General features: G+C 49.1%; 1 protein-coding gene across 2 annotated transcripts in view; it reads left to right on the forward strand.

Annotated features, from left to right (window-relative positions):
• Positions 1-3645: 3645 nt before the first annotated feature.
• TUB (TUB bipartite transcription factor) overlaps positions 3646-22020 on the forward strand; it is an 87437-nt gene continuing 69062 nt past the window's right edge. The window contains exon 1 of one of the 2 annotated variants that reach the window (XM_034932080.3): positions 3646-4228. In XM_034932080.3, the coding sequence (XP_034787971.1) occupies positions 4053-4228 (176 nt within the window). In that variant the 5' untranslated portion in view covers positions 3646-4052. The remainder of the gene's footprint in view (positions 4229-22020) is intronic. The other variant, XM_003818121.5, reaches the window with a different exon arrangement.

A 22020-nucleotide genomic window follows, 5' to 3' on the forward strand; every position in this document is an offset into this window, starting at 1 on the left:
TCACCGCTTGACTTTGGGCATTGTCAGGATGTCTAGGAAAGAAATCCGGTAGCAAGTCCACCCTTTGGAATCAGAGTATAGATATCTGCAGATGGCCAGTGGAATGGTGCAGGGTCCCGGGCCCTGCATTTATACATTGCATGTGATAACTCTTTATTTTCCTGAATCTTTCCTCTAAAATTAATGAAGCTAGTGCTTCCTAGCTGCAGTAGAGGAACACAGGGATTGTGCTAATGGGAATGTTAAACACAGAATGTTAAAGGGAAACCATTGCTGCTTGGGGTAAAATGTGGTGGCAGTGGGAATGGAAACTAAAGGGAAAGGGTGGGTCTTAGGAGCACATTGGTTCTAGCTAGCAGAATTTTTTTTCCAGAGTTTTACTCTGGAGATAATGGACCATGTTTTAGCCTGGGAAGTGGTTTCTCTTTATAACTCTCCATCTCTGCTGCAACAAGGGATTTTTCCTTCCAGGTTTTATTCTCCGAGGACATACACTCCCAGGTCCCTGTTCCCCATTTTGCCATGGTGAGCCCTTGGTCCTAGGTCCTGGTTTTGGGTTTCTTCATTGCTTGTTTGCTTACTGCAGAGTAGCCAGACCCCTAGTTCCAGGACCACTGGCCACACGTCTTCACAGTCTGAAGCTTCCAGCCTTCTAAGGTTACAATTTCCTTTAAAATCCAGATAGACTATCTCTAGTCTGTCACCTTTCATCTGGGGAAGTCTAGTATGCTCACTGACATGCCCAGGGATTCTTGGGAAGGGGCATGCCCTCCTGGTCTCCTCTGCATGTGCATTCCTGCTCCTAACTTCTCAGTCTCCAACAAGCTGCCAGGGTTGCCATCCTCCCACTATGCTTTATCCTACAAAGCGTCCCACTGTGGACAGTGCCCCACCTTCTGCATTCCCTAAGCATCATTCATAGGAGGTGGTGGTATATACATACCAGACTTTTTCTGAAAGTTTGGAGGTAATAGAGCAGCACCAAGGAGCAGGAACCAACTTAAAATAGAACATGAGACATCTCCATTCCTCGAGTTCCTTGGCCATCCATCAGAATTTCTCACCAGTTACTTTCCTTCTTAGAGTCCAGCTTTCTACCATTTCACCTTCTTTTTACTCAAGCTTTTCTCCTGTATCCTCTCTTCTCCCAGTTCCAATCTTACCCCTACAACTCATCATTTAGCTACAAGAAGACAACTCCTGAATTCCTATTGCTCCTCTGTGCAGAGCAATCCAGTTTCCTTTTTGCAGCTCTTCTCTGCAGATGAACTGGGACCCTTCCTGCCATAACCAAAGGGCCATGAATCAGCTTTCAAGGAAAAAGAACCAGTTCCTCGGAGATGAATTCTGCCTGCCTGGTTATCTACGGTGTAAAACAACAACCGTTTCACAGTGTTCACAGATTCTCTGGGTCAGGTCAGGGCAGAGCAAGGATGACTTGTCTCTCCTTTGTGATGTCTAGGGCTCAGCTGGAAGGCTCAAGCAGTTGGGGATGACTTAAAGGGCTAGGGGCTGTAATCATCTGAAGGCTTCTTCAGTCCTATGTCTGGTGCCTGGCTGTGGGGACTTGAAGGCTGGGCTCAGCTGGGACTGTCAATTGAAGCACCCACATATGACCTTTCCTTGTAGCTTGGGCTTTCTCACAGCATGGCAGCATCACAGTAGTCAGACTTCTAACATGTCAGCTCAGGGGTCCAGTGAACAGGGGATGTTGAAGGGCCTTTCATTACTCAACCTCAGAAGTTACATAGCATCCAGATTAAAGGGGAGGTAACATAGATCTTGTTTCTCAACGAGAGGAATGGAAAGATTTTGTGGCCATGCTTTCATATTGCCAAATGTCCTCCTCCTACAGATTGCTGATGCACCGCTCCTGGCATTGATAAGGGTCAAAAGGTCCTACCTCTACAGCTTCGTTGGGCTTCTCCATCTGCTTAGCCCAGAGTTCTCCTAAGGATGTCTGGGGTGTAGCTTCTCTACAGCTTTCAGCCTTGGTTCAGGACACCTGGGCTTGGGCTTCTTGTTTGTACTTCTAGAGGGTATCAGGATTCGGAAGCGGGGTCTATAAGAGCCAATAGCAGGTTTACTGGCTTTTGTAGCTACAGTGGCCTCACCAAGGCAGGCTGCAGGGGGCTGGCAGCCAGTGCCTAAATGTCAGCCTCAGGAGGCCTCTGTGACTGCTGGTTCTGAGCCAGCATGGATTGGGATGGGGTAGCCAGTCCTTTGGAGAAGGGACATCCTTAGGACTTGTCTTATGACATATGGGTCAGGAGCAGTAGCCTCTGGTCCTGCAGTTTCTGTGGGAGACCCCACAAACTCCCACACATTCTCCAGAGGGGGAAGCTCACCTCTGACCCCTACCCCTAAACAATGAAATAACTGTGTTCAAACAGTTGCAACAAGTTGATTCTGGAGTTCCAATCCACTACTGCTGAGGTCATGGGTGTGCCAAGAGCCTCACTAGCAAGATGTGGTTCAGGAATACTGGCTTTTTGGGGGAGTCAGTCCTTGCACACCAGTCTGTAAACTCCACGAGAGACAGTAACAGTGTCTACCTGGTACATAAAGCATTTTGCTCAGTACCTGGCCCTTGGTAAATATTGGTTAATGATGCATTTGGGTAGCTCTATGAGCAAGTTGGGTACTTCAGTGGTTATAGAGATGGCTGTATTGCACAGAAATGGTAAACTTAAAAGCTATAAGGACCAAGCAAGTCATGTAAGAGAAAAGCTGGCCAGCTAGGGCCAGAGGCTTATAGAACAACATATTCCCTGCTCCCGGTGCAGAGTACAGCCACTACTGCGCTCTATGCCTGCCACGCTGAAGACAGGCCCAGCACTGGCAGACATTCTTAGTTTTCAAGAGAGGATAAAAAGCTAGATCTATTAAATCTCCCAATTTTTAAGTGTTGTCCATTTATTCAATGAAAAGCATTTTTTCCCTGTGATTGTGGGCTGGATGCAGCAGGTGCGCTGCCAGTTGCAACCTCTGTAACCCATAGGGTTAGCTCTAGTTCACAGGAGTTGTCAGGATCCTTGGATTAGCGTAGCGCAAACCCTACCTCCCCCTCCTCGCGCTCCAGCCTCCTGGCACCTCCACCCCACCCTGACCCTGGCGTGAAGTTAGCCAGCCACCCCACAGCAACTGCCCGAAAGGTCCTTCTTAGGCTCTTGTGACCTCGGCAAGAAGATTATACCTGTAAATCCCTAAAGCCATCAGCCTAGGGTGGGGGATGGGAAGGCGCGAGCTGGCTCTCCCTGCCCCACCCCTCCCCACCCCGCCCCACCCAGGCGGGCTTTCTCGCCATAGCCTTCCCTGGGTCACTGTCACAAGCTCTTCCCTGGCTGAGCCAAGACAGTTGGACTTTTTCCAAAGGATTTTTAGTAGTAATGAAGAGAAAGCACAAGGGACATAAACAGAACAAGGTGGCCTAGAAATGGGAGTGTTTACAGAGCTTGGTCTTCGGAACCCAAGAGGGCCGTAATAGACCAGATAGCAGGGCCGAGGGAATCCACCCGGGAGAGAGGGAGGGAGTAGTGGATTTCCATTCTCAGTAAGGAGAGAGGCAGTTTGAAGAGAGGAGGGGACGGTGGTTTCAAGACTTCCACCCTGGGGAAGAAGGGACGGGGAGACGGCGGGAATCTAGGAAATTGGGGGATGGCTATTTCCATTCCTGAGAAGGGGGGAGCTTGATTGTGGGAGGTTGGCTGAAGACTCCCACGCCGGAAAGGAGGGCGCCTCCGCAGAAGGGCCCCGAGTGGCGACAGCGGATCCGGGACTCCCAAGCAAGCAGGAGCCGGAGCAGCCTCTTAGCAACCCCTGTCCCGGGAAGGTTTGAAAGCAGCGGTGCCCTGGTGACGCCGGAAAAGATGGAGCGGTTGTCATGGCGACGCGGAGCACACCTCGCAAATAAATAAATAAGCGCCCAGGCTGCCGCAGCCGCGCCCCCGCGGGACCCGAGCGAGGGGGAGGGGGCCTCACGGGCCCGGGTCCCCGCAGTCGCGCGTCCCCGCCATTGGCAGAGCCGGAGGGGGTCACCCCCCGGGGGGCGAATGGTACAGTCCTCCGCCCGCGCCTCGGCCGGGCCCGCAGCCTGCGAGCCAGCCCCAAGCCCAGCGCCGCCGCCGCCGCCGCCGCCGCCCGCGGAGCCCCGAGCGGAGCCGGAGGCGGCGATGGAGGGAGTCAGCAGCCACCGGACCCTGTCTTACAGCCGCTGGAGCTATGACAGGTAGGGCGCCCGAAGGGTGGCCCTGCGTGAGCGCCTGCTGACCCTCGATCTCCTGCGGGAGAAGCGGGCCTCCGGGGGCTAGGACTGGCGCGAGCGCCCGACCCCCAGGGTGGGCTTGGGCACCCGGACCCTCTGGCATCCGGGACCCAGAGCCTCGGGTACGGCGCAGCGGAGCTCAAGCGAGGGTAGTGTCCCCACACCCACGGGGCAGAGCTGTCGGAGGAGGGCACGCGGCCACTGGGACTAGCGAGCTGGCACCTCTGCCCCCACCCCAGCTGCCCCGCCAGGGTCGCTCCGCCGGGGGACCCCGAGAAAGGGCGCGGAGGGGGCGCCGGGAGGGGCGGGGCAGGGGCCGGGGTGGGCCCCTGGCGGGCGGGGCGAGGAGGGGGCGCCTTCGGCTCTGGGATGCGCCGGCCGGCGTCTGCGCCCCGCCGGCCCTCCGCAGGGACCGAGGCTGGCCCCGGGCGGACTGTCCCGCTGGCTGCCGGGGACCCGCGAGTCGCCGCCTGTTCCGCGGGGCGAGATGGCAGCCTGGGCCGGCTGACTGGGCGCAGGAGCGGCGCTCTCGTGTTGCCAGGCTCCGCGCCCGCCCCGCGGGGATGGCGAGCGGCTGCCGGCGTGGGCGGTTTGGAGCTGCGCTCCCCACGCACTCGTCCTGGGGGAAGGAGTCATCCTCCGTGGCGAAATGAAAAAAATAAGAACGGAGTGAGTTGGTCATAAAGCCGAGTACGTTTATTCCTAGGTTATGCCTGTTCTACCTTTTGTTGGTGTGTTAAATGCCACCCCTGTATTTAAAATGAAACCATGATGATAGTAGATAGTAGTTTGTTTGTTGTTTTGAAGTTTCGTAACCCCATGTCCATCTGCAGAATTCTGGAGTTAAATTTCCTGACCCATGTGACCCTAGATGGTGAGGGCTGGAAGACAAACTTCATTTACTGGGCTGCTCTCATCTCCGTGAAGTCCTGCTTCCTGTGCTCTCCTTCCCTTAACTCTGCCAAAAACCTCCCTGCATCTTCGACAGCCCTTGTTTGCCTAGATTCAGAGGAACAGGTGTCCCTCCTGCCTAAGGCTAGTTTGCCTAGGACCCCTCCTCACCTTCCCTGAGTCTCGCCCCGTATTAATCCCATCTGTCTCCTCCATCTGCACCTTCGCCTCTTTACTGGTGATCTCTCTTCAGCTTGTAAACTTATTCACCTGTGTCTTGTTTACCTCCTCAAGATGGGCGCAACTGATCCACGTCTGTTTTTTTCCTTTCATTGCCTTCTTTGGGGAAATATATCGTCTGAATTGGTTAATTCTGTTTCTTCATCAGCCCTTCCTTGCACAGCCCCAGCAAATCTCCTGTCCACCTCATGATTCCAGTGCACCTGCCTTTTTGAAAAGTGGTGCTCTCCACGGAGAAGAACTCTATTATTGGAGTATTAAACTTAAAATAACAAAACCTACAAACTTTGGTTCGGATCCCAAATTCACACATTCATTCATTTATTCAACAAACATGTAGTGAGTGCGAACTATATCCTGGGCCCTGGAAATAAGGCGATAAAAAGACAGAATTTCCTCCGGGAGATGAGCTCACAGTCTAGATTATATTAGAAATAAGCAGTGACGTATTCTGGGAGAAAAACTTAAAGTTGAGCTAATTCCATATAGTAAATAATTTTTCCCTGCAAAAGCAAACCTATAAAAGCAGAAAGACTTTGGAATTAGATAACCTGCATTCAAATCCTGACTCCACCTAGCTAACTTTGGACAAATTACTTCTCCCTGGGCCACAGTTTCTTGGGGAAGTGTTGTGAGTATTAAATGAGGTAATAGGCCTGGCGCAGTGGCTCACACCTGTAATCCCAGTACTTTGGGAAGCTGAGGTGGGCAGATCACTTGAGATCAGGAGTTTGAGACCAGCCTGGCCAACATGGTGAAGCCCCGTCTGTACTACAAATACAAAAAACAAAAAACAAAAACCATTAGCTGGGCACGGAGGTGCACGCCTGTAATCCCAGCTACTTGGGAGGCTGAGGCTGGAGGATTGCTTGAGCCGGGGAGGCGGAGCTTGCAGTGAGCCGAGATTGTGTCACTGCACTCCAGCCTGGACGACAGAGCTAGACTCTGTCTCAAAAAATAAAAATAAATAAATGAGGTAATAAATATAAAGGGCCTATCATACTGCCTGGGACTTAGTAATCATGCAACAAGTGGTATAAATTGCTGTTTTATTAATGCATATTGTAAACGTTTCTGGAACTCTAGTCTTCCACAGAAGCTTGGTTTGAAAATCTTGGCCAGGCGTGGTGGCTCACGCCTGTAATCCCAACACTTTGGGAGGCTGAGGCAAGCAGATCACGAGGTCAGGAGATCGAGATCCTCCTGGCTAACACGGTGAAACCCCGTCTCTAATAAAAATACAAAAAAATTAGCTGGGCGTGGTGTCGGGCGCCTGTAGTCCCAGCTACTCAGGAGGCTGATACAGGAGAATGGCGTGAACCCGGCAGGTGGAGCTTGCAGTGAGCCGAGATCACGCCACTGGACTCTAGCCTGGGCAACAGAGCGAGACTCCGTCTCAAAAAAAAGAAAAAAGAAAATTATTTTTCTGCTTTCAGACCCCTACATAAAGACATTTACTGGGTTTCTGTCTTCAGAACTCTTTTCTTCTCACCCTGACAATCTCAATACCTGGGGAGCTATGTGAAGAAAACAACTCACCTGGCCCTTGACCAAACTAACTGAATCAGAATATCCAGGGGTAGGACCTGGGCTCAATGTTTGTTTAAAACTTCACAGTTGATTGTGCTGCAGCTGGTTTGTCTACTCTCCACAATCACTAGTCCACACCACCTCTATGTTCTCATCAGTACTTGTTTTTTAAGACATAAATATTGAATTATTCGAAAATTACACAATACTCATCAAGCTGTTAAAACCATTACACAAGCAACACATACATTGGGTACATAGTATTAGAAGTGAAAATCTGTGTTCTGCTGACCTCATTCCCATCCTAACTCTATAAGGAACCATTGTTAATAGTTAAGTTTCACTTTCCAGCACTGTTCTCTGGTTGCTGCCCCCATCACATCTTTGAACCTGGCAAACACCTTTCCTTCAAGTCCTCACCCAAGTTGACCTCTCCTCCGTGTGTTTATGTAAGCTGTTGTCTGCCTTGCTTCTGGGCCATGTGCATGTCAGTTATCTATTGCCATGTTAACAAGTGACTCCTAAATTTAGTGACTTAAAATAACAACTGTTTTGGCCAGGCGCGGTGGCTCAGGCCTGTAATCCCAGCACTTTATGAGGCCAAGGCAGGCAGATTACCTGAAGTCAGGAGTTCGAAACCAGCCTGGCCAACATGGTGAAACCCTGTCTGTACTAAAAATACAAAAATTAGCCAGGTGTGGTGGCACATACCTGTAATCCTAGCTACTCGGGAGGCTGAGGCAGGAGAATTGCTTGAACCCGGGAGACGGAGGTTGCAGTCAGTGCAGTGGAGATCGTGCCACTGCACTCCAGCCTGGCCGACAGAGCAAGACTGTGTCTCAAAAACAAAACAAAACAAAACAAAAAACACACAAACAAAAACAAAACAACAACAACAACAAAACAACTGTTTGAGTTAGCACAAGATTCTGTGGATCAGCAATTTGGGCTGGGCTTAGCTGGGCAGTTTTGTGGTCTGGGCCAGGCTCAGCTTTTCTGGGTTGGGCTTGCTCACATATCTGGTGCTCCGGCTGGGAAGGCTAGAGCAGCTGGGCCCTCTCTCCACGTGCCTTCTCATCTTGCAGCAGTCTCACTCAGGTTTGCACACATGGTGGTGGAAGGGATTCCAGTGAGACAGCAGAAGCTGCAGGGTCTCTTGAGGCCTAGGTTTAGAACTTGCACATCACTCTGCTGCCTTGTATTAGTCAAAGTAAGTCAAAATGCCAGCCCACATTTCAGGGGTGGGGAAACAGGCCTTACCTCTTGGAGGCAGGAGCTGAAAATCTATGGCCATTTTTCCAATCTACCAAAATATGATGCCTACATTTTTACAATTTCTGGCTCCTCTTAGGTCCCCACTGTCCACATCTGAGCACATGCCAAAGTGCTCCTCTTTTCCAGTTCACTCTGTTCCATTCTATTCTCAGGCTACACCCTGGTCTCCGTTATCAACGCAGTGCTTCTAACACAGAAATCTGTATCTTCAACTCCAGCCTTTTTGCCAAGACTTAGTCCCACATCTCTAAATGCCTGTAGACGTCTCCATCTGGATATTCAGCCAACAGCTTTAACGCAATAGGTTTAAAATCAGACCCTTCACTGATAATTGTATTCTCTAGTCAGCATCCACAAGCCAAATGGACTCCTCAAAACTTGGACATTGACCTTGAACTCTCCAAGTCTCCTTATCTATACCACTGATTGTGATGAAGATAAAAGGAAAAGATCTTTGTAAAATGACTGGCACAAAGTAGGTATCATGAAGTCCATTTTTTTCCACAGCTTGGCACCCCATTAACCATTTTGTCTCCACTCAAGCTTCAGTCGTTATCCTCAAAGGCTTCAGTGCCCATATCAGTGACCAAACTAGCACTCTTCACTCCCAATTTCTGGACCTTCCCATTCTAGACACTTCCCTTCAGTTATTCACAGGATAAATTCCTAGATGATGACAGCTGGAATTGCTTCACTTCTAATCTCATACACACGAATTGCCAGCTCTCTGACCTCAGGCATGTTCCTTATACATTACTCCTGCCATAACACGAAGGTGTCTGCCTTCATGGCCTACCAGCCTTTTCCCGGCCTCTCTTCTCTTCCCAGCTTGTATTACATGGTAGATTATTTCAGTCACTCACTCCAGCACTTTTTATTCCCTCACGTATGCTCAGCACGACTCTAGCCCGGCGTGGATCAATGTTAAAATCTCTATCCCCTTTCTTCTTATAACACTAGAATCCTACAACAAAAATGACATGCCTGTGCAGGATGTCACCACTTTCATGGTCTTCATCTTCAGCCGGGCCACCAACGCCATCTCTCAGTCTTTCTGCTTCTCCCTGATGAACTTCACTCCCATTGCCCACAACAGCCCTTCCAAACCTTCCGCACTCTCAAGACCCCTCTCTGCTTGACCCTTCTCTGCACCCCATGTGTTATGTAAATGGCCCTGCCTCCTGCTCCTTGGAGAAAAATTGATCACGTCAGGCATCATCTTCTGTCACGTCCTGACTCCACGTCATTTCCACTCTACTTCAATCACTCCCTTGTGGGGACTTTGTTGTTCTTCCCAGTTCTTTGCTATTATAAGTAATTTTGTGTTGAACATCTTGTATGTATGACATTCTCCCCTCATGTTTGATTATTCAATTAAAACAAACTCCTGAAGAAGGATTGTTAGTTTCCAATGTTGGCTACTGTCAGATTGTCCTCCAGGAGGAGTGAATTGATTTCTTTTTCCACAGGCAGTCACTGACTGCATTGTTTTACAATTATGTTTGTGTGTGTGAGTGTGACCTCTCAGACTCTGAGACAAAGTAGCATCACTGCGCAGAACTTGGATTTTGGGGTCAAAGTGACCTGGCTTTGCAGCCCAGGTCCTTAAATTATTGCTTATATGGCTTTAGACAAGTGACTTAACCTCCATCAACAAATAGACGATAATAATGGTAGCTACGTCTTAAGGTGGGTCCATTCACTCAATATGCATTTACTGAACACCTTCTAAATGCCAGGCAACATTTTAGGCAGTGGAGACAGAATGAAACAAAGTCTGTGGTCTCGTAGTTCTTACCATCTAGTTGGGGGAGATATGGACAAATATATTTAATGTATCAGTGCTAAGAGGCTTATATAATATGATAAAGTGCAAAGAAGAAAAAGCAGAGTCTGGAGGAGAGAGTCTGACAGCATGGGCATGCTGGGGGTGGTGTGTGTGCTGTGTCATATAGTGTGGTCAGGGAAACTCTGAGGAGGGGGTATTTCATCCGAGAGCTGAAAGAGGCGAGGGAATGAGTCATGTAGTTAATGGGAAGAATGTTCCATGGAAAGGAGCAGCAAGTGACAACGTCCTGAGGTAGGAGTGTGCCTAGTGTGTTTGGGAACAGCATGGAAACCTGTGTGTCCTCTGCCTCTTTGTAAAACTTCCTTCCTGCTCTTCTCCCAACTCCCCGCACCCACTCCACCCATCCTCAGGGAACCACTGATCCGATTCATTTCCTAGAGTTTTGTATAAATGGAATAATCAGTATGAACCTTTTATTGTTTGGCTGTTTTCAGACAGTGTAATTATTGTGATATTCTTCAATACTGTTGCATGAATTAGTAGAGCATTTCCTTTTATTGCTGAGTAGTATTCATGGATATATCACAGTTTGTTTATCCCATCACCTGTTGATGTTTCCACTTTTTGGCTATTACAAGTAAAGCTTTTGTGAATATTCATGTACAAGTCTTTGTATGGACGTATACTTTTGTTTCTCTTAGGCAAATACCTAGCAAAGCAGTGGAATGGCTGAATCATATAATAGGTCTACATTTAATCTTTTAAGAAACTGCCCAACTTTTCCAAAGTGGTTGGACCATTTTATATTCTCATGAGCACTGTATGAGAGTTCCAATTCCTCTGCGTTTTTGTGACAGTTGGCACAGCCAGTCTTTTTCATTTAAGCATTCTAACAGTTATGCAGTGGTATGCCATTGTGGTTTCATTTTGCGTTTCCTTGATGACTAATGATGTCGAGCATCTTTTCATGTGCTTATTTGCTATCCATATCTCTTCTTTGGAGAAGTTTCTGTTAAAATATTTCCCCATCTTAAAGTTGGGTTTTTTTCTTTTTGAGTTTTGAGAGTTCTTTGTGTACTGTGGACGCATCTCCTTTATCAGATATATGACTTGGAATATTTTCTCCAAGTCTGTGGCTTTCTTTTCATTTTCTTATGTATTTTCAAGAGAAGTTTTTGCTTTTGATGAAATCCAGTTTATCAGTTTTTTTATAGATTGTTCTTCTGATGTTGTATCTAAGAAATCATTGCCTACTTTGCGGTGACAAAGGTTTTCCTAGGAATTTTCTAATTTTACATTTTAAATTTAGATCTTTGCTACATTTTGAGTTAACTTTTTGCATATGGTATGAGATTCATTAAAAAAAAATGGGTATCTAACTGTTCCAGCAGCATTCACTGAAAAAAACCTTTCTTTTTTCTGCTAAATTGCCTTTGTACCTTTATGGAAAATCAGTTGATTATTGTTTGTAAGTTTATACTCTCTACTCTGTTATCTTGATCTATGTGTCTTTATTGATGCCAATAACAAAAAATACTTATAAGTATTGAAATCTGGCAGTTCAGGACTTTCAGCCTTGTCTTTCTTTTACAAAGTTGTTTTGACTATTCTAGGGCCTTTTCAATTTCACATTAATTTAACAATAAGTTTTTCAAGTTCTAACCCCCATCCCCCCAAAAAACCTGCTGGAATTTTGATTGGGATTTTGTTGACTTTATAGATCAATTTGGGGAGAGTTACATCTTAGTAACATCGGGCCTTCCAATTCATGAACATGGTATATATATATTTATATCTGTTGATTTAGATCATCCTAATTTCTCTCAGTCATATTTGTAGCTTTCAGTGTATAGGTCTTTAACCTCTTTTGTAAGATGTATCCCTAAATTCTGCATATTTTTCAATGATATTATAAAAGGGTTTATAAAATTCAGTTTCTGATTTTTCATTTCTAGTGTATAGCATGTATCGGGATTTTTAATTGTGGTAAAATATGTATGACATAAAATGAGCTATTTCAATGATTTCTAAGTATACAAGTCCGTGGCATCAGTTACATTCACAGTATTGTGCAACCATCACCACGATCTATTTTCAGAGCCTTTTTATTATCCTAAACTGAAACTCTCTACCCAGTAAGAAATAATTTCTAATTCATCGCCTTCCTGGCCCCTGGTAACCTCTAATCTACTTTGTGTCTCTATAAATTGCCTATTTTAGATATTTCGTATAATGAAATCATACAGTATTTTTCCTTTTGTTTCTGGCTTATTTTGCTTAGCATAATGTTTTCAAGATTCATTTATGTTGTAGCATATATTTTTTGGCTGAATAATTCCATTGTTTGCGTAAACCACATTTTGTTTATTTTTAAAATTTTTTAAATTTAAATTTTATTTATTTATTTATTTTTGAGATGGAGTCTTGCTCTGTCTCCCAGGCTGGAGGGCAGTGGCGCGACCTCAGCTCACTGCAACCTCTGCCTCTCGGGTTCAAGCAATTCTCCTGCCTCAGCCTCCCGAGTAGCTGGGATTACAGGTGCCCACCACAACGCCTGGCTATTTTTTGTATTTTTAGTAGAGATGGGGTTTCTCCATGTTGGCCAGGCTGGTCCTGAACTCCTGACCTCAAGTGATCTGCCCATCTCAGCCTCCCCAAGTGCTGGGATTACAGGCGTGAGCCACTGTGCACAGCCAGCATTTTGTTTATACATTCATCTGTTGACGGACACTTGGATTGTTTCTACCTTTTGGCTATTGTGAAAATGCTCCAGTGAACATTGGTGCGCGCATGTCTATTTGAGTCCGTCTTAGATTCTTTTGGGTAGTATAAACCTAGGAGTAGAATTGCTGTTTGGTAATGATAATTCTATCTTTAGCTTTTTGAGAAACCGTGAAACTGTTTTCTATAAAGACTGCACCATTTTACATTTCCACCGGCAATGTACAAGGGTTCCCATTTCTTCACCTTCTCACCAATAACCTGTTAATTTCTGGGTTGTTATTATAATTATTATTATAGCCATCCTCGTATAGTCTAGGAAGTGGTATCTTATCATGGTTTTGATTTGCATTTCCTCAATGACAAATGATTAGTATTATTTCTTGTGCTTATCTGACCATTTATGTCTTAGAGAAATGTCTAAGTTCTTATCATTTTTAATTAGGTTATTTGTCTTTTTGTTGTTGAGTTATAGGAGTTCTTTACATATTTTCAATATTAAATTCTTTTCAGATGTATGATTTGCAAATGTTTTTCCCCATTGTTGTCTTCTCACTTTCTTGATAAGGTCCTTTGAAGCACAAGCTTTAATTTTGATGAAGTGCAATTTGTCTTTTTTCTTTTGGTTATGCTTGTAGTGTCATATCTAAGAATCCATTGCCAAATCCAGGACCATGAAGATTTACCTGTTTTCTTCAGTGTTTTGTAGTTTTAGAGCTTGTATCTATGTCAGTGATCCATTTTGAGTTAATTTCTGTATATGGTATGAGTTGTGGTCCAATTTCATTATTTTGCATGAATGAAAATCCAGTTGTCTCAGCACTATTTGTTTCTACTTTTTCTCTCACTGAATGGACTTGGCACCCTGGTCAAAAATCAATTGGTGAGTCGGGCACAGTGGCTCATGCCTGTAATCCCAGCATTTTGGGAGGCTCGGGTAGGAGGATTGCTTGAGTCTAGGAGTTTGAGACCAGCCTGGACAACGTAGTGAGACCCTGTCTCCATAAAATTTATTTTTTAATTAGCTGGGCGTTGTGGCACATGCCTATAGTACCAGCTGCTTGGGAGGCTGAGGTGAGAAGATCACCTGAGCCTGGAAGGTTGAGGTTGCAGTGAACCGTGATCACACCACTGCATTCCAGCCTGGGCAACAGACCGAGACCTGTCTCAAGAAACAAAAACAAAACAAAACAAAAAACAAACCCCCAAATTAGCCATAAATGTATGGGTTTATTTCTGGACTCTTGACTCTTGTTTTACACTATATCTGTGACCAACGGTGGATTCTGGCCCACGCTGGTCTCTTCTGCAACATATCTTCTTGTGGCTTTTTTCTGGCCCCGGGTTCCCAAACAAAGCATGCAGTTGCTGGTGATATTCTCTGCACAGTTAGGTTTTTGTTGAGTTGAAGAAGTAGCCAAATTCTTATTGTAAAAGTAGCCTTTCGTACTAAGCTTACTTTACCTTTCCAGGAGAACTTAACAAAATATGTGCTTCTTCCACTTTTAAAGTTTGGGCCCTCAGGTTCTTTTCTTTTTCTTTCTTTCTTTTTTTTTTTTTTTTTTTTTTTTTTTTTTTTTTTTTTGAGACAGAGTCTCGCTCTTTCTCCCAGGCTGGAGTGCAGTGGTGCGACCTCGGCTCACTGCAACCTCTGCCTCTCAGGTTCAGGTAATTCTCCTGCCTCAGCTTCCTGAGTAGCTGGGATGACAGGTGCCCACCACAATGCCTGGCTAATTTTTGTATTTTTGGTAGAGACGAGTTTTCACCAATTTGGTCAGGCTGGTCTCAAACTCCTGACCTCAGGTGGTCTGCCCGCCTCAGCCTCCCAAAGTGCTGGGATTACAGGTATGAGCCACCACACCCAGCCTGTCTGAGCACTCTCTAGTTCTGACATTCTGTGAGTATATGACCTATGGCCTCGGTGTCTGTGATGGGAAAGGCCAGGGTGGAGGGATGAGAACAGGACAGCTGGGATTGGAGGTCCTGGCCGTGGCAGTGCCAGCTTAGGGGTTGCTGGCCAGAGGAGTCGGGTGGCTACCAGAGGCAGGGGGCTGGAGGCTCTGCTTTGTTCTAGAACTTTTTGAGTGCAGCTGCTTCTCTTTTGATGGATTTATAGCAGTACAGTACCAAGACAGCTGGACTGGATGGGGCAAATGAGGGCAGTGTACAGAGGGTCGATGAGGAATGGCGTTAGAGGGCAGTGAGTGGGGGGTGGTCTGTTTCCCATCCAGCTGGTGTAACTGGGGCTCAGGGTGATTTATGGTGGAGAGGGGAGTCAGGTATGGAGGTGGGGCATGGACTTTTCAGATCCCTTAGGACTTGCCCGCGCTGAAGTTTGACGTCATCAGGCACTGTGGTTTTCCAGATAGGGTCACTGGATGCAGTCCAACAAATGCAAAAAGACCTTGGGCAGGGACATTGTATCTGTGACCAAAAGTGGAAGGAAGCTCCAGCTATGCCTACAGTCTGGAGAACAGTTGCCAAGTAGGGGCTCATGGGTATCTGTTGATACTTACTGCCTTCACTCTGGAAAATCCTGAGCCTGAGTCTCAGCTGGGAGATTCTGGCCCAGCATGTGCTTGGGGGAGATTCACACCTTTGCTGTCTATCCTAAGCCATGTAGTTTGTCCTGAAGGTGCAGCAGTTAGATCTCTGGGCTCGGGTGTGTGTTCCTCTGCAGTCTCGGGCAGGTGTCCTGGTCTTCTGATATGAATATGAACAAAGACAACCCTAGATATGTATGTGTGTTGGGGAGTGGGGTTCAGAAGTCAGCAGGCCTTAGGGAACAGCCTGTCCATGCTTTTGCCCTGGGGAGAGGCAGATTTCTGCAGGTGAACAATGCTAGAGAACTGTGCCAGCAGATGGGACCCTAGTGTCGGAACGAGGAGCACAGAGCTGAGGTCCGGGGGAAGCGGTCCCTGGATCTGGGGAGGCTTTGGAGTCAGGGAGGGCTGGCACCAGGATAACAGCAGCCTGGGATTATCTCTTTGCAAGGTCACGTTCCTCTACAAAGATTCAATCCCAGCCTGGCCCTGCCTCCATGCCCCCTTAGACACTGCAGACCAACTAAATACCATGCCAGGAACACCACAGTGTCCCGAAAGGACACTGTCTCCTGACACCGGCCCCTCTTTCCACAGTCTGACATTTTGGGTGTTATTTCGTCCTCTCCATCACCAAGTGTTCAGAGAACAGAGGCATTGACGGGTTGGGCTCTGAGAGAAGGCATCTGTGTGCGCATCTGAGTGTGTGCATCAGTAAGAGTGTATCTGGGTGGGGTGTGTGCACAGGGGTGTGCCTGCCACCAAGGGCAGCCATGTGGATGTGTCCCAGTTGTGTGTACTTCTGTGGAAGCAGGTATGTATGGTGGAATTGACTGTGTGAACGGGGTGGGACTGGGGGGATCCTCTCTTTTGCCCTGCATTTGGTGGGGTCAAGAGGTAGGATTGGGAAGTGGAAGGAGGTCAGGTACACTGGCCCTTTCCTGGGCCCAAGATTACACGTAATGGGGGGCCACAGGCCTGCTTTCACTGGCACCTTGCCTGGGCAGTTTCTGGGAGGCTGGTGAGCTCTAAAAGCCCTAAAAGCCCTCAAGGATTAAGCAGGTGCCCCTGTGCCTAGAGTTCCGCTTAGGTCGCTGAGCCGAAGAGACCCTGTGTGACCCTGGGCAGTGAGCTGTGGTGGGGTAGAGGACCCTTCCCTCCCTGCCAGGCCCAACCCATGGGAGTTGAGAGCGGGGACCTCGGTCTGCCGTGAGGTGAGGGGCTGTGGGGCAATCCGGGGCCGCATCAATGTTGGATGAGCCTGCGCCGCCTCGATACCATCTTCCTTGGTCTCACTTTTAGTGTAACTGGAGAGCCCAGGGACCAGTCCGAGCCGGCCATGCGTGATCTGCTGGCAGTGGCCGCACCTGCGAGGGGACAGGAGCTGGGGTAGGGAGGCTGGCGCAGGCCCACGGCGTGTCCTGGAACAGCTTGGGGGCCACAGGGCCAGTCTCGCAGGGCAGGGGTCGATTCCAGTCTGGCCTCTGCTCGGGCCCTGGGTCCCGGTGCAGGGTTACTCCCCCGCCCCCCTCGGGCCACCTCGCCTTCCGCGGGGTGTCATCTGTCTGGCGGCGTGTCCTTGGGCCAGTTCGGTCCCATCCCCCTGCCTAGCTCTGGGAGTTTCCTGCTCGGGAAGGGGCTGGAGGGGCAGCAGCTGGACAGAGAGAGACCCCCTGGGGTAAGGAAGGGGAGCAGCCGCGACTGCACAGAGCCTCCCACTGCAGGTGAGTGTCCCGCCCCCGAGTGCCTGGGGAAAGGCCGGGAGCGCAGGAGTGAGATTGGGGGTCCACAGTGGCCAAGCTTCTCCCCACCCTGGACTTTCCTACTCCAGTCCTGACCCTTATAGCCTTGTGACACCACAAGTGCCGCCCCCACCCCCAACTACCACCAAGTATTGCCCTACAAGGCAGCAGTGAAGTAGGCTCATAGCCGGTGAACACCTGGTACTTGTTGGCAGATGTTGGGATGAAGTTATTACTGCACTGTGGCCTCCATGGTCAGCATGGACGGACACTCCTGTGGGCAGCAAGTTTGGATTGGATCAGTGAGCCATGGCGAGTGGGCCAGCAGCCTGTTTTAAAAAACTGTTTATTGGAAAACAGACACATCTATCGGCTTAAATGTTGTCTATGGCTGCTTTCACACTACAACCTCAGATCTGGCCCTTCAAGAAAAAATTTGCCGATGCCTGAGATATTCTCCCAGGGCATACTTCCCTTTAACCTACACGTGTTCATTCTCTTCCTCTCCCTCACACCTGGGCACCTATCCTCCCTCCTCCCTTTGCACCTCCCGCACATCTGGCTCACGCCAGGCTCTCCACACCTGGGAACATTTCTTTGGGGACCATTCACCTCACATCTGGTCACTATTCCTCCCTCTGGCAAGAGAGGAAATGACTGGGGCAACAATTTCAGAATCTAACAGGACAGCCGAGGGCTAAGGGAGGACCTTTGCCTGACCCCAAGTTGTCAGTGAGCCCCTCCCTAGGCTACAGGAGCAAGGCGAGTTAACTGCTGATGAGCACAGCTGCTCTGGGCCCCCAAATCTGTTTTGTCACCCGAGAGACTAAGCAGGCCAGTTCCAGGCACGGGCTTTCTGTCACTCCCTCTGTTGGCTGGTGACAGTGCTGAGGTCCCGATAGAGTGGTAGGGAGACACTGCCGAACAGATAATTAGAGGGTGCCAATATGATCTGGGGGGGAACCTGGGAGACAGGGAGCTCCAGAGGCACCGCCCCTCGCCTGCCCGCTTCCCTGTCGCTTCCACACCCTGGGGCCCATCGTGCCCCGCTTCCTCCAAGCCCCAAGCCTTTGCAAACAGAACAAAATCCGTTTCCTTGGTTCCCTTTTGTACATCTGAGTTCAGGGGTCCATTACTCCGGCGCCCGAAGACAGAGCTGCATTCCTGCTGGGCCGCCACAAGATGGCACTCTCTAGGTGTCCGCCCCAGTTTGAGCACTCCGGGAGTTTCTGACACTTGCTGGCCTTTCGCCCAGTTTCAGCCTGAAGATGGTGTTAAAACACACTCTGAATCCCACCAGGCTTGATTAGCTTTGCCTGCCCCCTGAGGCAGCTCATGGACTTCTTCAGACTCTGTAGTTCAGGACATATTGACCCCTTCTGAAGCGGCCCTCAGGAACTGCCTGCAGTGTAATTACCTGCCTGCTTGTACTCCTCCCCACCAGGCACTCCTGAGAGCGGGACCATCTTATTCTCCTCGGGGCCACCCGCCCCAACCCAGGGCCTGGCACGGCAGAGATGGCAGAGGTGTTTGGTGGGGTGTAATGTGTCAACAGCAGAGTGCTGCTGTCGTCATTCATCCCACCATAGTTTGTCTGGTGAATGCATTTTTAGTGTCAAGCTGCCTGAAGGAGAAGCCAGGGATAAAGACCCAAGCTCAGAATGTATCCTGGGGAGAGGGATTGGTTCACAGAGAGAAGCAGTCTTTCCCCCTCCGGCCTGGTTCTGGCTGTTGCCAGCATTCTAGGAGTTCTCTAGACAGGATGAAACGCACCGCAGGGATACAGGGAGGGCGGGAGAATGGGCGTTTGTTTCCAGGTAGAATTTTGGGGCATACCCGGCCTTGTCTGGGAGCAATCAGGGACCAGAGGCAAGGGCTGGGATGGGCTCTGGGGCCTACTGTGGCCTCATCCCTCTCACCTGGCCCCAGCTCAGGCCATTCCAAGAGCCTCCCAGCCTAACAGCAACGTGTGGCTATCCAAGGGTCCCAGACAGAGGATTGGAGGGCTGCACCTGTGTTTAGGGGACAGCCACCCCTCCCCCTAAGCACCTGCTCTGACAGCATGGGATGATGTCAACAAGGGACTTCCATGAAGCCCAAGGGGGAAGGACAGTGGGAGTGGGGTCTGAGGTCTGGACTCTGCTTGATGATTGACAATGATGGGTGGGAGTCCCTCACCCACTGTGAGCTCCAGGAAGAGGGTAAGCATTCCTGTTGACTGTGGCCCATTGTGTTGGCAGAGTCCAGGCCAGTTTGTGCTCTTGGTGTGACCCCAGGAGGGAGTCCTTTGCTGGATCATCTACCTCATGGGCTGGTACTGACATGCAGGTGCGATTTCCCTGCCTAAAACAGGCTCCAGAGTAAGACTGGCATCGCTTACCAGGGTAATTATTGGTTTGGGTTCAATTTCCATTCAAAACAGTAATCCCAGCCTGAGCTGGTGTCAGATCTGAAGGTTGATTATTAGTAACATTTATCAACAGCCTCTCTCAGCTTCAGGCAATTACAGCTCATCTGCCATTCCTGCTCCCAGTCATGCAAACTTGCCAGCTTCTTCCCTGCCCACCCCCTCCATTCCCCTCTCCCCTTCTTCTCCCATCTCCTCCCCTTAGCAGACAACCTGATGGAGGGCAGGAGGTGGGTGCCACCTTATGACTCACTATCACCCTGTATGGAGGGGGTCCATGTGCATGCTAGGCACCTGTGCTCCCCAGCAGCAATATTCATGTTGCAGTCTTGTGAAATCTGAATCTGATTCTATCAGAACTGAGGAGAATCTGTGAAGGGGACGGATGGGAACCCATGTCTCCCGGCTGCTTGTCGCATGATGCGTTTTCAATGGCACTGTGCTCCTTCCTGCTCCTGACTCAGTCTGTCCCTCCCCTCCAGGGCTGAGACTAAGCTAGAAAGGCATTGACCTCAAGTGCAACATTCAAAGGACCTCGAACAAGCTCAGTAATTAAGATTAATGGTATTTCAATATAGTATTTTTTTAAATCAAAATGAATGCAAAGCACATACAACAAAATCAAACTTTTAATAAAGACAAGATACTACACTGGATTTGCAGGCCTTGGCCTCACTTGCCTTACCCTAACTCCAGTCTTGTTTATCATGGACAGTTTTGCTTTGATTTGCTGGAAGTATTAAATTTCTTGGCTGCTGAGTTTTTTGGCAAATCTTTAAATTCTGCCCCTCAGGTGAGAGCTTTATTCAGCTTACCCTGGTGCTGGCCCCACTGCTCTCACTTCCCGCTGGGCCCTAACCTCCTGCTCCCTTCAGCTCTTACTGCCTACTGCCTCAAGCAGGGTGGCTCAGCTTCTCTCTTAGCAGGTGCCCAGGGCAGCAGGGAACCCAAAGGGCCTCTCCATGGGCTGTCTTCCAGGGTGCCCATCCTTCATTCCATCCCACTGGACCCTGCTTCAGCCATCAGACACCTCAGGGAGGGCCTGCAGGTTGCCAGGGTAACTGCTGTGATAACTGGAGGACAGAACATGCTGGTCTTGCTCTGCTCCTAGAATCACGTCCAGCCAGGGCTGGATGAGTGCAAGCAGGCACGCCTGACAGCGTCCCTGACACGCTGATCCAAAACGACACTGGACATGCATGGAGGTGGAGAACATTCCATGTACCCGCATTCCTCTAGGGGGAGGACAGCATGAGGCTGGAGGAAAACTGTGGTGATCTGTTTGTGACAGGGAGGTGAGACGCTGAAGTAGACATGGATGCTTCCTAACCAGCCTTCCGCAGAGGGTAGGCCTCATTCGCTGAAGGGCTTCTGTTCTGCTGAGCAGATCTGTCAGTAGGGGGGCACACCTGTCTCCAGAGAATACCCTCCTCCTGTCCTCCCCTGGCTGTGCTCCACTAGCCTAAAAGGTAAACAGACATTTTAGAAAGATCAGTATTGAAGGGGTACCCAAGATGCCAAATTATATCTGGGACTCGAGACACTGTTATGTCGAGGTCCAGGCCTAGGCCAGCTGGTCACAGTGTCCAGATGCCTGTCACGGTGGGAGGCCTGAGGGTCTCAGGGGACATGTATCAGAAGCACCTCTGCCTTGCCTGTTCCACTCTGTAATCTCCCTTCTGAGCCCCTACTGCAGCACAGAGCCAGCTGGTCATCTAGCCTGGCAGTAGTAAGTCATTCTATTTTCCTGCAGATAGGAATACATGGTTCTTGTTCCTCCTATGCACTCTGCCACTTAAATTCCCCTTTCTGAGTCCTAGGTTCCCCTTTTGTGAAATATCAATAAGAGCATCCTTCTTAGAAGGCTGTGCTCACCATTCAGTGCAGTAATGCAAAGCACTGTGACAGACTGAAGACTCATGTTCTGTGGGGCCGTGGAGGACAGAACTAGGACTGAAGGGAGGTGTGTTTGAGCTTTAGGTGAAGCAGCAATGGCCAACTACAAAGACGGAGGGACCGCTCTGGGAAGAGCAAACACCCTGATGCTCAGAGTGTGCATGAGGAGGTTTCATAATCACCATCCAGCAGCTTAGCCTCAAAAGGGCTGCCTGCCCCAGGGAGCTATGACCCTTGAGAGATGCAGTTTATCCAGCCCTGAGGTTCTGTTTCACCATCTTTCCCCGGTTGTCCTCCAGGGGGTCATGGCACAAGTCTCAGTAGCACGGGCCCCATGGTCCAGCCTTAACATAAGAATGGACCTCCCTGGAGGAAGCTGGCTTCATCTACAGTTGATAAGTTCACCTTTTTTCCTGGTCCACTTTCCTTGGTTTAACCCTATGACCAAACCTGAGAGCTTTGGCAGCTTTGGCAGGAAGGAAACCAGGGAGGATGTTGTGCTTGAGAAAGTGCTGGCCTGAGCATTGGCTTTGAGATGTCCCTTTACTCTGACTGGAAGGTCTCATTCCACCTGTAGCAAGACTAAAGACACCTGAAAGAGAGTTTCTGGGAGATGGGGGATGAGGTCTCCAGTTGCAGGTGCATGCACACGTCCACTTCCCCACCTGGCAGGTGCCGGCATGCAGGATGTCTGTGCATGTGCCCCTTGCACTGACTCCCTT

Source organism: Pan paniscus, chromosome 9, assembly GCF_029289425.2.
Source record: "Pan paniscus chromosome 9, NHGRI_mPanPan1-v2.0_pri, whole genome shotgun sequence".
In the NCBI taxonomy this organism is placed as follows: domain Eukaryota; kingdom Metazoa; phylum Chordata; class Mammalia; order Primates; family Hominidae; genus Pan; species Pan paniscus.